This window comes from Henckelia pumila, chromosome 1, assembly GCF_033568475.1.
Source record: "Henckelia pumila isolate YLH828 chromosome 1, ASM3356847v2, whole genome shotgun sequence".
In the NCBI taxonomy this organism is placed as follows: Eukaryota; Viridiplantae; Streptophyta; class Magnoliopsida; order Lamiales; family Gesneriaceae; genus Henckelia; species Henckelia pumila.
The window spans coordinates 92,115,898-92,129,143 of record NC_133120.1 but is presented as its reverse complement, the minus strand read 5'-3'; the positions used below and the strand labels follow the sequence as shown (position 1 = coordinate 92,129,143).

At 33.9% G+C, this 13,246-nt stretch overlaps 2 protein-coding genes across 5 annotated transcripts; both read left to right on the top strand.

Moving 5' to 3' along the window:
• Positions 1-886: 886 nt before the first annotated feature.
• LOC140878859 (uncharacterized) lies at positions 887-4,825 on the top strand. Of its 3 annotated transcripts, none has more exons than XM_073282495.1 (6): positions 887-1,312; positions 2,134-2,263; positions 3,007-3,227; positions 3,579-3,752; positions 4,254-4,344; positions 4,558-4,825. In XM_073282495.1, the coding sequence occupies exons 1-5, from the start codon at positions 1,109-1,111 to the stop codon at positions 4,338-4,340; spliced, it is 816 nt and encodes a 271-aa protein (XP_073138596.1). In that variant the 5' UTR covers positions 887-1,108; the 3' UTR covers positions 4,341-4,344; positions 4,558-4,825. The 3 variants fall into 3 exon arrangements, with proteins under 3 accessions (XP_073138596.1, XP_073138590.1, XP_073138585.1); XM_073282489.1 differs by having other exon boundaries at positions 4,459-4,825; XM_073282484.1 differs by having other exon boundaries at positions 4,254-4,825.
• Positions 4,826-9,043: 4,218 nt separating this feature from the next.
• LOC140892935 (zinc finger BED domain-containing protein DAYSLEEPER-like) lies at positions 9,044-12,750 on the top strand. Of its 2 annotated transcripts, none has more exons than XM_073302001.1 (2): positions 9,044-9,180; positions 10,192-12,750. In XM_073302001.1, exon 2 carries the CDS (start codon positions 10,399-10,401, stop codon positions 12,427-12,429), a length of 2,031 nt encoding a protein of 676 aa, XP_073158102.1. In that variant the 5' UTR covers positions 9,044-9,180; positions 10,192-10,398; the 3' UTR covers positions 12,430-12,750. The 2 variants fall into 2 exon arrangements, with proteins under 2 accessions (XP_073158102.1, XP_073158108.1); XM_073302007.1 differs by lacking the exon at positions 9,044-9,180 and adding an exon at positions 9,208-9,492.
• Positions 12,751-13,246: the final 496 nt, after the last annotated feature.

The following is a 13,246-nucleotide window of genomic DNA, read 5'->3' as shown; positions in this document are numbered from 1 at the left end:
TTATTTTTAGTTATAAACCTCGGTCCATCCAATCTTCCTCTACCTTGTGCCAACTTGGGCCCATCTATGTACTCTTGATTCCATAAATCACTGCACGCTGGGCCTATCTCATTGTACTAAATTTAAGAGAAACTACGAAGGCAGTTGCCTGATTTAAGATCATCTGCATTGGACCATGCAAATCTTCAATGATAATAAGGAAATCCCAGTGTGAAGAGCTATTCGAGTAACTATATTTTTATTTAGAGGATTATAAAATGTAAAAATATATTGTTGTTTAATATCTATACTATTTTATAAAGGTTGGGTGCCTTATAATAACTATACCCCACCAAAAAACATCTTCCAATTATTTTTTGTTCACATTTTTTTCAACTTATTTTTCCCACACTAACCTCTTTCACTTTTTCTTCAACCAATTTGTATCATGTTTGCTTCTATGATTAATTTCACAAGTATATATCTAAAATAACAATTTGATTATACTAGCATATTAATTTATATTATCATCACAATAATTAATTTTCAACTATTAAATATTATATTATTTCATAAATAAAAACTCATAAAATATTCATATATTATATCACACACGCATTTGCGTGTGCTACATGTTAGAAAGAGTTTGGATCTTTTCGGGCACAAGTCGAACTCGAGCCCAAAATTGATTGCTCGTTCGGTCTATCTAATAAAGGGGCAAAATCTTGAGACTAAAAATTGGATTATTAAGAAATTAAAGCTCAGTGAAGCCCATTCTAAGGACCATTGTTTTTAAATCTGCTGAATCCAGCCCACTTATTTTATTTTTTAATAAACAAATTATCTTGCAAGTGCCACCGTCCTATCCCCAGTATAAATACACATGCTTCACGCTTACCGCAAGCAATCCAATGCCACATTTACGCTCCGAAGCGTGAAGAAAAGAACATCTGTGATCCAAAGCCAAGATTGGAATCCCGAATTCACCCTTCCAACCCTAACCCTAATTCCCGATTCTCGTATTCTTCGATTCATTTGCCAGATTGAGTTTTGAATTCTTCTGATTTCTGCCTTTTTTTGTGTGTGTCTAAAACGATAATATATTGGATTGAATCCGATTGTGTAAATAATGTCTGCTATTGTTTGTGGGAAGAGATCGTTCTTCGAGGATATCGATTCTGCAGCGACATCGCCCACTTCTGCTTCGCCACCGGTTTACAAGAAGTTCCGGTGCTCTTCGGCCACATCTCCTGTTAGATTCTCTTACTCACCTCCTATTTCTCCTGTTCCAATCGATCAGCTCAAGGCTTTGTTTCCTGATATGGAAACTCAGGTAAGATTTTTTTCTGTTATTTTTTATGTGACGTGTTCTCTCACGGTCTAGGGTTTCTTTGAATCCACGACTTACTGTATCTGATGCGTTTATTAGTTGATTTCTTATTTGGCTACAACTCATTGATTTTGTTAGATGGTTTATCAGGCGTTGAGCTCACTGTTTAGGATGTCTAAATTCCAATAAATTTTTATCAAGTGTTCTTTTTCTTCTATTGATTTTAAGCGAATTTGTTTTGTATATTTCTGTCAATTATGTGGGCTTTTACGATCAAGGGTGTAACTTCGAATTTAAGTAATAGTAATATTATTTTTATCATTTCCAAAAAAATTGACAAACTAGGGGATATGTATAAAGATATTTTTCTTTTCCATCAATTTGGCATTGTAAAAAAAAATATATGTCAGCACTTAATTCGTTGTGTTAGGTGTCACAGTGCTGGTTGGAGAAGGGAAGGCAAATGATGCATTGATTTTACTTGGGAACAAAAGACACACACTACTATATATGAATAAATTTTATGAATTATCTTTAAGCAATTTTGCTTGTATTTCTTTTTGAGGATTATTATATTGCGGTGACATGATATGTTTGCAGCAGGGTCTAGCATCCTTTTTCCCTTAAATGTGCAGTTTTTTGGATTATGGAGAAATGAAGTTTGCCAATATTTTTTGTGATCTTTAAGCTTCATTGATATATTGATTGCATTATTTCCCTCGCTGATATGTTGAACCCCTGGTTTTTTAATGTACAACACTAGTTTTCTTCCTCATATTTTTGAAGAATAATAGCCACTATTCTTATTTGACAAATATTTTCAGCTTATTGAGAATGCCTTGGAAAAATATGGCGATGACTTAGATTCTGCTATTAAGAGCCTTCATGAGCTTCGTCTTGTATACAAGAGCAACTTGGTCTCCACTTCTGAAGAAGATGCAAAGTTTCATAATGGTATGTGTGTCTGTGCTGGTAGTAATCATGATGTATCACGTGTGCTGTTTCAATATATCATATTTCTTTGCATGGTGACCGTGCATTTTGGATGTTGAGATGATTGTATCGATTGTCATTCTCATTGCAACCCGAATAAGCTATGGAAATTGGAAGGTATGCTTTGTTATAGCGTTGGGAAGTCCTCGTTGAAAGGATTGTTGATTGGTTTTCCATTTCATAGGATGTGAATGATGCTAGGACCGTAAGTAGGATGCAGGTAATTGTTTGACAAAATTGTGTGACTCGAATACTCCTGTTGTTGCTACAGAATATTCATATGATCTTGTATCAGCTTAGTCATATAATGGCGTGGTTGTCAAAAAGTATATGCTACGATTAATTGGCTAATGAACCTTAGCATATCAATAAGTGTATTTTCTGAGGTTGTCAAACGAGAATAGCACATTTTGATCCTTGGCTGCACCTCAAAAGTACCCATGCTTTGTTAGGTTGATGCTGTAATGGTTGTATTTACCCAATTATTTTTTCGCTTGATAAGTTAGTACATTTTATCAGGCAGAATTACATTCCTTTAGAATAATTTTTGGTGTTTGATGCATTTCTCCCTGATTATCAATTACGTAATTTTTTTTCATGTTTGCTCTTCACGCTTATTGCCCTTGATTATTGAACACATTCTGAGTTTCTTAATTTACTAAATATTAAATAATTTGTAAATAATGCTTTTAAATAATTGACAGATGATACACCGACTGAAGGGGATTCAGTACCTATGAAGGAGCCTCAAGCTCAAAACCACCTTCCTGTAGATGGTGCAGGATGGGTGGACTTTTTTGTCGGGGAGATGATGAGTGCAACTAGCATAGATGATGCTAGAACCCGGGCAGCAAGAGTATTGGAGAGTCTGGAGAAATCTATCAGCACTCGGGCCGGTGTTGAAGCAGCTCAAAATTTTCTTAAGGTCTGTATCATTTCCTATCTTATACATCTATATGGTAATGCTAGAAGTGATGAAAAAATGTTATGATTTCATTGCTATGGACTGTCTTAGGTTTTCTGAGTTTTTAAGGCATAGCGGATCAAAGTGCATGGACCATTAAGTGTGTCATTTCTTTGTGGTCTGGCTTGATGAGCCTTACCATAGACATCCACCATCCATGGCTCTTGTGTCCAATGAAAGATGGCATCTTATCTCCGTGCTCAATATGTTGATTTAAAACGTTTTTGCTGTTGTCACTCTCTTTTTCCCTGCAGGAAATTTGTACTTTTATATGGAAACGCGTTGTTTAAGTTTATACTTTTATGAATCCAGGAAAATATGATGCTGAAGGAACAAATTGAGGCCCTTCTTCGAGAGAATGTCATCCTCAAACGAGCAGTAGCCATCCAGCATGAACGTCAAAAGGAGCATGATGAGAGGAACCAGGAGGTGCAGCAATTGAAGCTGTTGGTGACTCAATATCAAGAGCAGTTGCGGACTCTTGAGGTCAATGCTGTAACTGTATAATTTTTGCATGTCAATTTAAAATATCTGGAATCTGTGGAAAGCTATTATTATTATGCCTTCTGCATAATTGTCATCATCATCATTGCACATGCCTTAATTTCAAATTAGTTGGGTAGGCCAATTTGTGCCTGTCTCTTTCGTGGTGCTTCGCTTGAAATTAAAGGTTTCATTGAATCCCAAATAAGTGATCCATGTTTTCTGACTCATTTTTCACGTTAATTTTGGTTATTCTCTCTTATATGAGTTTAGTGTCCGCATGTCCTTCCTCACTTACTCATAGGTAGTATCCCTTGCAGTCACGTTAAATGCGTACAAACCATCTGATGTGCCTGTAGTCTAATCTTCTACTGACGAATATGCATGCCAATTTATGAAAAAGGCTTGAAAACTTTGTTTTTTCCCTGAAGAATTGTACACCAATTAATTGCTTCTAAAGATACCGCCACCATCAATGCAAATCCTGATTTAACCATCTTGCAGGTGAACAACTATGCATTGAAATTGCATTTGCGCCAGGCTGAGCAGAGCAACTCGATCCCTGGGCATTTTCATCCCGACATATTTTAATGCTGTAAGTTGGAAGTTAAGCTTTCAACATATAGCACAGACAATTCGTCGAAGTGTGGGATACTGATGTTATATATTGTTATGCTTTTCTTCGTCTTCTTCTTTTCATCTTTTCAAGTATAATATAACGTTATACGAGTTAGAGGCCTTTTTTTCCCCGAGGATGGAGCCCATGTGCTTTGCCTCACTTTGCTTTCGATCCCTTGTTTTGATCAAGGTCGAATGTGGAAAAGTCAGGCGATTGAACTGCCGGAGATGAAGACAACTTTCGACCTAAAATGTACTCTTCCGTTGTACTTGCAATGATGTTTCACGTACGCATGTTACGTAGCGGAGGATATAATAATATATTAATATCATTATGTATTCTGGAATCTGAAATGGTTGTAAGAATTGATGCATTCTTTTTTATTTTGTTATATATATTGGTGACATAATTTGTAATCACAATTGCCAATGTTCTAAATATATATGTTGGGTCATAAATCCTCAATACACACACACACACACACAATGTCATATGTTGATTAACCTTTTTTCCAAAAAAACTCTAAACATGATTTTGCATTGGAATTTTGAAAGATAGATGAACCGTAGATAACGAGCTTTTTTCTTTGTGCTGAAAATTTACTTTGTAATTCCTTGAAAAATGTCTACATTTTTCTGCCGATTGATACTTAGATTATGTGAGTTATTGTTTGGCTCTATTGTTTGAATTATCTTTTATTATTCTCTAATTACGCAATAGCGAGTGAGGGGTGAAATCCTGTCGATAAACAACTTTTTTCTCAACGAATTTGAGATTGGCATTCTATGTCAATATTGATTAACACAACGAATTCTTATAGTACTTTTTCAGTCAAAATCTTCCATAGTTTCGGGTTCGATTTTCGTTTTATATGTTTAGATTATGTTTGTGTGTGAATGAAACATAATTACGGGCCAATAAATCTGAAAGTGGTATCGTAATCTGGTTTCACGCATATGTGATTGGCCATTTATGGTGCAGTGATTGCAAAACGTAATAGTTTAATCACGAAAGGGGAAAATTCAGCGACACTACAAATATGCACATGTGCGCCATGGCGCCATCGCCATTCATCCAATGTTTTATACACTCGTTCGAACATAAATTCTGACAGTTTCAATATATATGAAAATGAACAAAGCCAAGGAAAATGTCATAGGGGGGAGTTTTATTCTTTCTCGTCTCTCCCAAGAAATTTATGTCACTGTATGAGTGAGGTAGCGAGTCATAATTAAAAACACATCGCCACATATTCATAATTTAATTTTTAAACGTAAGCATTCCACTTATATTTTATAGAAAAACGTCATATCTACAATTTACACTTTGGTTTACACCATTCCTTATTAATTATAAAACTTTACTTGATCAACTAGATATTTATTTTTTATCATGGGTATTTTGCAATTAATGAGTAAATTAAGAAAAATTTAAATAAGAGTGTAAATCACGTATACTACATGATGTACATCTAACATTTTTCATCTACAATTAATGTAGCACCTCCGATGAAGTTTTCTTCTATTCGCCTTTCTTGAATGTTCGACTTTTAATGCAAGAGAGAGAGTTTTGCAAGATGTTTTTATCTGGTTCATTATTTGATTTGATAATTTGATGTGACTTCAATATCGAATAACTTAAGTTGAACGATTGTAGGTATAAAAAAAAAAAAATTGAAGAATATAATGAGCAAGAATTTGGGACAAATAAATATACAGAGAATAACAGTGTCAGCCCTCGTCATATTCCCAATTACAAGTTAAATCAACTGTGCTCACATGTGATGGGATGTTGATAGTTTCATGTTTCCATATTCATGTCGATGTTACGTAACATGAAAAATAAAATAAAATAACCAAGCATAATGGGATTTCCTAGTGATAGTGAAGATCACTAGCTAGTGTCTCTTTCGAAGTAAAAAATTAAATATCCCAAAACTAAAGAAATTGTACACATGCATATGAATCCCAAGTAAAAATAGGATTAATGGATCAAAGTTATTTGTACATCGTATACTAGCATAATTTAATTCATGCATGAAATGAAATTACGTGATATATATTATATTTTATCAAGTTAAATATTTAATTACCACAATTGTGGAGTAGTAGTTGGGGGACTTGTAGTGGTGGCCCACAGCACACTCAGCAGCTTGTTGTATTGCACCAAGAACGTGAAGGGGAACCCTACCTTTAATTTCTTTCTCCACACAGTTCTGCTACAATTTTTCTTTAAAGCTGCATCTTTTGATTGTTTTCTGAATTATATACAAAAAAAAGTGGTCCTTCTCTCCGTATCACACTACCGTGTCACAAAAGATATATATATATATATTTTTTATTTTTCTCTAGGAATAAATTTTCTCCAAAAGATTAATGTTAATGAAGTTTGGACTTATATAATATTTCGTGAACATCGTCGAGTTACCGAGGTAACTAACTTCATATATTTCTGATGTTATAAATACTATACCATTGTCTTGTATTCTTTTGCTTCCCAGGATTTATTCCTCCTTCGGATCATCGAATCGCGCACACGATATATATATATATATATATATATATATATATATATATATATATATCACTTAAAAACACACTAGCTAGACACATATATATTTGATGATCGAATCCTTGTCATGCTTTTCCACAGCTTTCTTGAACTTCTTCGTTACATATTTCGGGGATTCGATGAATAATGTTACCGATTGAAGTTCAAGAATGTTGTGGGAAGACATGGCAGTATTCAAGGGTTTTGATGCATTCTCATGTCTCAATTGCCTCGGATCTAGTGAAGAAGGTTAGTTTGGCTAAGGCTCCCTTTTTGGCGAAGATCGATCATATATTGAAACATGTCGATTTTGATATGATTAATTCTCTTTAAAAATAAACATTTGAAGTATGGTCGCGTAGATATTGCCACAAGAAGACCCTTTTGAGAATGATCGATCCACTAAAATTTTGAATTCTTTCTTTGAATTGGCATTGTGTTTCGATATTTTAATGCAGTTTTCATTTACCAATATTGTTATGGAGATTACGATGATAAAAATGCTAGAGGTACAATAAATATCGTGTTTACAACAATAATATTGTGAGATTTTTGCTATTTTATCGCGAGATTTTGTATTTAATGTATCGTGAGATTTTGATAAATTACAATTTTTGCATTGAATTTTTTGTGTGGTAAGATTTATTGTACAAATTTCGTTGTACATGTATTATGATGATGATTGATATTTAATACCTGCTGACTCAACAATTTGATGGGAAGGATAATTACCTTGATATGAATTATGATATTATACATAATCGAACACAATATTAATAGAAAATTGAGAAAGAATTTGTTAGAATCTAATACGAGGGTAAAATAGGTTAAACAAGTAAATGAATAAAATCATAAAAGTAAATCGAAGTGGTAAGTAAATAACACGAGATTTTTTTTAAGTATAGATAAGACGAGATTTTGACAGAACATTTAAAGATGTTTCATCATGTCACAATCGTGTTATTCGTGGGATGATCAGATGATTAATAATGAGATAATAAATTAAAATATAAAAATAACATAATGATTTTTCTGACTTTGATTATTTTAAAACTTATGTTAAATATGAGATCATGCAAAGACGTTCAATCTCAGCCTTCACACCAAACAACGCGAGACTGAGAGTGAGTGCACACAAATCTATATTGCTTGTGTTTTCTTGATGACATAATAATTAATATTAAGTGGGGCGACAAATGATAGAAAAACACCATTGATACGTGAGAACGAGAATTAATATTTTAATACGAAACTAGTTTTTTTAAAAATTATTTTTTTAAAATTTTTAAATTATTATTATCATTATCATTATTACTCGAAATTTAATAAATACTTTATGGAAATTTTGGGGAAAAAAAACATTATTAAAGAGATGGGTGGTGGTCGGACATGATAACAAGGCCTTTTGCCATTGCTAAAGCTTTTGAAACGTTTTTAACTCATCATACCATCTTTTAAAATAATAATAATGTTACTAAAACCCTTTTCCAAAAAAAAAATGTTACTAAAACAAAATTATTGTGAAATAGTCTCACGGTTAATTTTATGCGATGGATTTTAAATTTGACCGGATCCATGCAAAAATTTTATTTTTTTATGTCAAAAAAATTATTTTTCACTGCAAATATAAATCTGATTCACCCGTCGTTTGGATATAGATCTATAAGAAGTCTTCTCATAAGGGACCTACACTAATAATATTAGTAATTCAATGGTTGATTTAACGTTTTTTACAGTTATTTTGAATTTATTAGTTAAATATGTTTCTTATGCGTAAAAAGAAAGACCTATCATTGGAAGTGAAATAAATATGGTATTAAAGTAAATCTCAATATATATATATATATGGTATTAAAATATTAAACTGCGATTCATATATAGAATTATCTAAATTAGATAAGAATTTTTTGGCCTCATGGAATCAGTATCTTTTACTTGAGGAGAAAGTTTAGATGGTGATGTAAAATTCTTGGAGTCAAATAGATTTTTATTTTTTAAAAAAATATTTCAACGGTTGAGATCAGATCACAGAGGACTTGGGCTCATGGACGGTCACAGATTAGGTTATTTACCATCCCTATTTAATGGACCTCTACATGCCCAATAGGCCGCCACCGAGCAAAAAGTCCGTTAGGGTTTTGGAGACTAAGCCCATCATCTTCTTGCTCTCCCTCCTTGAATCTCTTCAAAATTCTCCAGACTCACTGGAAAAACCCTAAACCCTACGTTTTTCGTCGCTGCGGATTTCATCCTGTTGTTGAGGTGAGTGTTTCTGAATTGTGTGTTTCTCGTTTAATTCGATTTCATTGCTTTCAGTTTCTACGTGATTGTAGTGATCTTATAATTCGATTTCATTGCTTTCAGTTTCTACGTGATTGTGTGTTTCTCGTTTAATTCGATTTCATTGTTTTTTTTTTTTGGCAAATTTTTTTTTTGATTTTTTTGGTGCGTATATTGCTTTATTTTGTGATGCTGGTGGAGTGATAATTGTTTTGATTGTGCTTATTTTTACTGGAAATTTTGTGTTTGTTCTTGGATGGGATGGGCCGATGGGGAGTTTGGATGCATTTTTTGGTAAGTTTGCTTTGTCGTCCGCAGATTTTTCTTTTTCATTTATTTTTCTTCATTGTAATCGCATGTTGATTTGGAATATTAGCCTTCTTAAGAGTGTACAATAATTATCACCTTGAGGGTATGCCGACCAATCTGTTCGAATCTTAATAAGATCACAACTTTTTCGCGTGTATGATCAAAAGTAAAATTAATTTTGCTTCAACTAGAATGTGAGATTAGTTCTGTAAAACCATGAATTCATGAATAAAATATTATTGTGTTATTCATTTAGTACAGTGATCAATATTATCGTTAATGTTTTGAATGCTATTTTATTTAACAGCAAAAAGATCTGACTTATATTTGAAATTTTATCGAATTTATTATTTTAGTTAATAAATCATCTTTTTTGTAACCAATCTTATATTTTGTTGTTTAAATGTGGTACTGGCTTTATTATTTTGGTTTATTTATTTTCTTGGTCTAAAATATTTATAAATATCAATATCTCAAAAATTTAATTAAATGTTTTATTAATGGTTTTAGTTAATTGAAAAATGTTCCACAGACATAAAGATGAATTATAAATATTGATATTTCAAATTTTAGTCGAACAAGATACGCGGTTAGAGAGCGTTAGACTCCTCTGTTGTAGAGTTTTACATTGCTACATATAACTGTTCTCAAGCTGGTGGTGCCTCCCTTGTTTCTCGTCATTAGGTGGCTGGATCCCTCTTTAAAGTCTTCTGAAGTCGTGGAGTTCACTTGTATTTTTCAACTTAAAGAAGGGAAATTGTGCTCATAAGATCTCTGTTGGTCGGATAGCTGGAAGAGTTGTTGGAGTTTGCATTTTATTTTTCAACTTAAAGAAGGAAAATCGTGCGCATAATCTTTCTGTTTTTTTCTTGGATTGCTGGAATTCTCTATATGGATATCCCTATTAAACAAAGTGATTCACTCGATTCAGATGTCAAGGCTAATAAGCGCAGGAAAAAGAAGTCCATGGTTTGGGATCACTTCACAATTTCTACCGTAAATGCTGATTGTGTCAGGGCCTTCTGTAACCAGTGCAAGAAGTCATTTGCTTATATATCAGGCTCAAAACAAGCAGGCACAAGCCACCTGAAACGACATATTGCTTTGGGAATCTGCCCTGTTGGCCGGAATAGTCAGGACAATGATCAATTGAGTCCTTCCACACCATCTCCCAGAAGTATCATTTCTGTTAATGGTACCAATAGACCAAGAAAGCGTTACCGAGCTGGCAGTAAAGTGGCCAATATTTACCTCAATGACGACTGCTATAGTCACGAATTCGTAAAAATGATCGTTCGGCATGACTACCCACTTCACATGTGCCAACATTCTGGATTTGTTGATTTTGTGCATGCTCTTCACCCTGTGTTTAACATGATGAGTGTAAGTAATTTGGAAGAGCAAATTTTGCACTTTTACTTGAGAGAGAAGCTGCATATTCTTGACCTTCTTAATGGGATTTCGGGACATATCAGTCTTGCTATGGACTTCTGGACTTCTAATCAAAGCCTTGTTTACATGCTTCTTACCGGGCACTTCATAGATCGGGATTGGAAGTTGCAGAGGCGGATCTTGAACTTTATCAGGATACCCTTCCCTGATTCTGATACTGCATTCAATAACGTGGTTGCTTCCTGTATGGCTGATTGGAATTCTGAAGGAAAGCTATTGACTGTCACTCTGGATCATTCCAATGCCAATAAAAATGCCAGGGGAAATCTTAGACGCCTACTATCAGTCAAGAACTCCCTTCTCCAAAATGGTCTAATAATCAACAGCTGCTATTCTCGCGTACTGAGCAGTCTCGCAAAAGATGCAATTTATTATATAAAGGAGACCGTCAACAAGGTCCGTGACAGTGTGAAATTTGTAAAAAGTTCAGAAGTTCATGAAGAAAGATTTAACAAATTGAGACTGCTGCTTCAAGTGTCCAGTAACAAGACCTTGACATCCGATGACCTTACAAAATGGAACACCACCTATGACATGTTAATGGCTGCCTCTGAGTTGGAGCAAGTGTTTTCTTGCTTAGATACCGTTGATCCAGATTACAAGTTGTCTCCATCTACGGAAGAATGGCACCAGGTGAAAGCTCTCTGCAAATACTTGGAAGTTTTATATGAAGCAGCTAGTGTTCTAACCTCAAATGTCTATCCGACAAGCAATATATTCTTCCATAAAGTGTGTGGAATCCAGCTTAAACTGATGGAAGATTACGCAAGTCAGGATTTCTTTCTATGCCGCTTATCTAAACCGTTGCTGGAAACATTTTCCAGGTATTGGGAGGATTGCTACCTGGTTTTAGCAATCGCTGTTGTAATGGATCCACGGTTCAAGATGCAGCTTGTAAAGTTCAACTTCTCCAGGATATATGGTGCGGATGCTGAGAATTGGATCAAGATTGTTGATGAGGGGTTGCATGAACTATATCTCGAGTCCGTGTTGCTGTGCCTTCCTGCCCGGACAACATTTTTAGAAGAGGGAAACGACACTCTGTTAAAAATGGAGGCACCTCAAGAGGATAATCCTCTCTCAAATGGAGATGATTTTCCAGATATTGACATAACGTATTTATCTGATGTTATGGGCGGTGCACAGCATTTGAAATCTGAATTAGATCAATATCTGGAGGAATCTGTTCTTCCCCGTGTACAAGGATTCGATGTTTTGGGTTGGTGGAATGTGAACAGAACAAAGTACCCAACTCTTGCAAAAATGGCTTCTGATGTTTTGTCAATTCCCTTTTCAACTGTTCCTCCAGATTCAGTGTTCGATACAGGAGACAGAAAGATTGGTGGTCATCACAGTTCATTACAACCGAGCACGCTTCAGGCACTTGTCTGTGCAAGGGATTGGCTTCAATACGAGCGCTCTGAAAGTATTCCGGGTAAAGATATCCCTACGGAAATTGTCAAAGCCTGAATTTTAAATGTAACTACACATTCTATTTTGGTAGATGATAGATTTCGAAAAATTTTGATAGTCACTGAAGGTAAAAACATTCTTTGTTCGTTAACACACATTCGACAAAGAATAAAAAGAAGCTAGTTCCTCTCAAAAAAAAAAAAAAAAAAAAAAGAAGCTAGTTATAGTATTAGAATCTTTTTATGGTTCGCCTTCTAAATTAGGGTTTTAATTTTCAGATTCTTTCTTTTGTTTTTTTAATTATATTTAATAATTAATTGTGGTGGGGGTTTCTAAACCTGGACCTTTTTGCCCCTCCTTTTGGGAAAGATGTCTTCCGGCTATGTAGCCGATTATGTATGGAAATTATTATTGTTAGTTCTAAAACAAATTTATTTGTTCAGTCTCAATAATGATATCAAGGACCATATAGTCAATACCCACTTCGAATTTTAAAAGCATTCATTGCAACAATCTCTCGATAATCGATACTATTAATCTAGCTTGGTCCAAACGTAATTACCTCAAACTAAGATAGTGCTTGGTAGCACTTTTTGGAAGTAATCCTAAATAAATTTACTATTGTAATCTTATTTTTAATTCAACGTCGACATTGTCTTTATTAATTAAAATAAAAATGTTAATGTGTTGAATATCCTAAATAAATTTACTCTTGTAATCTTATTTTTATTTAACATCGACAATGTCTTTATTAATTAAAATAAAAATGTTAATGTGTAATGTGTTTGATAACATTAAACAGTTGGTATTATTAAAGTTGAGGGTTTTTTTTTATAAACCAAAAATATTCATTCTCAATTAATAAAAACTTTAT

Coding starts and splice junctions, on each gene's coding strand:
- LOC140878859 (XM_073282495.1), top strand. CDS start 1,109: ATGTCTGCTATTGTTTGTGGGAAGAGATCGTTCTTCGAGGATATCGAT. Junction 2,264..3,006: donor AGATGCAAAGTTTCATAATG/GTATGTGTGTCT, acceptor AATAATTGACAG/ATGATACACCGACTGAAGGG. Junction 3,228..3,578: donor CAGCTCAAAATTTTCTTAAG/GTCTGTATCATT, acceptor TTATGAATCCAG/GAAAATATGATGCTGAAGGA.
- LOC140892935 (XM_073302001.1), top strand. CDS start 10,399: ATGGATATCCCTATTAAACAAAGTGATTCACTCGATTCAGATGTCAAG.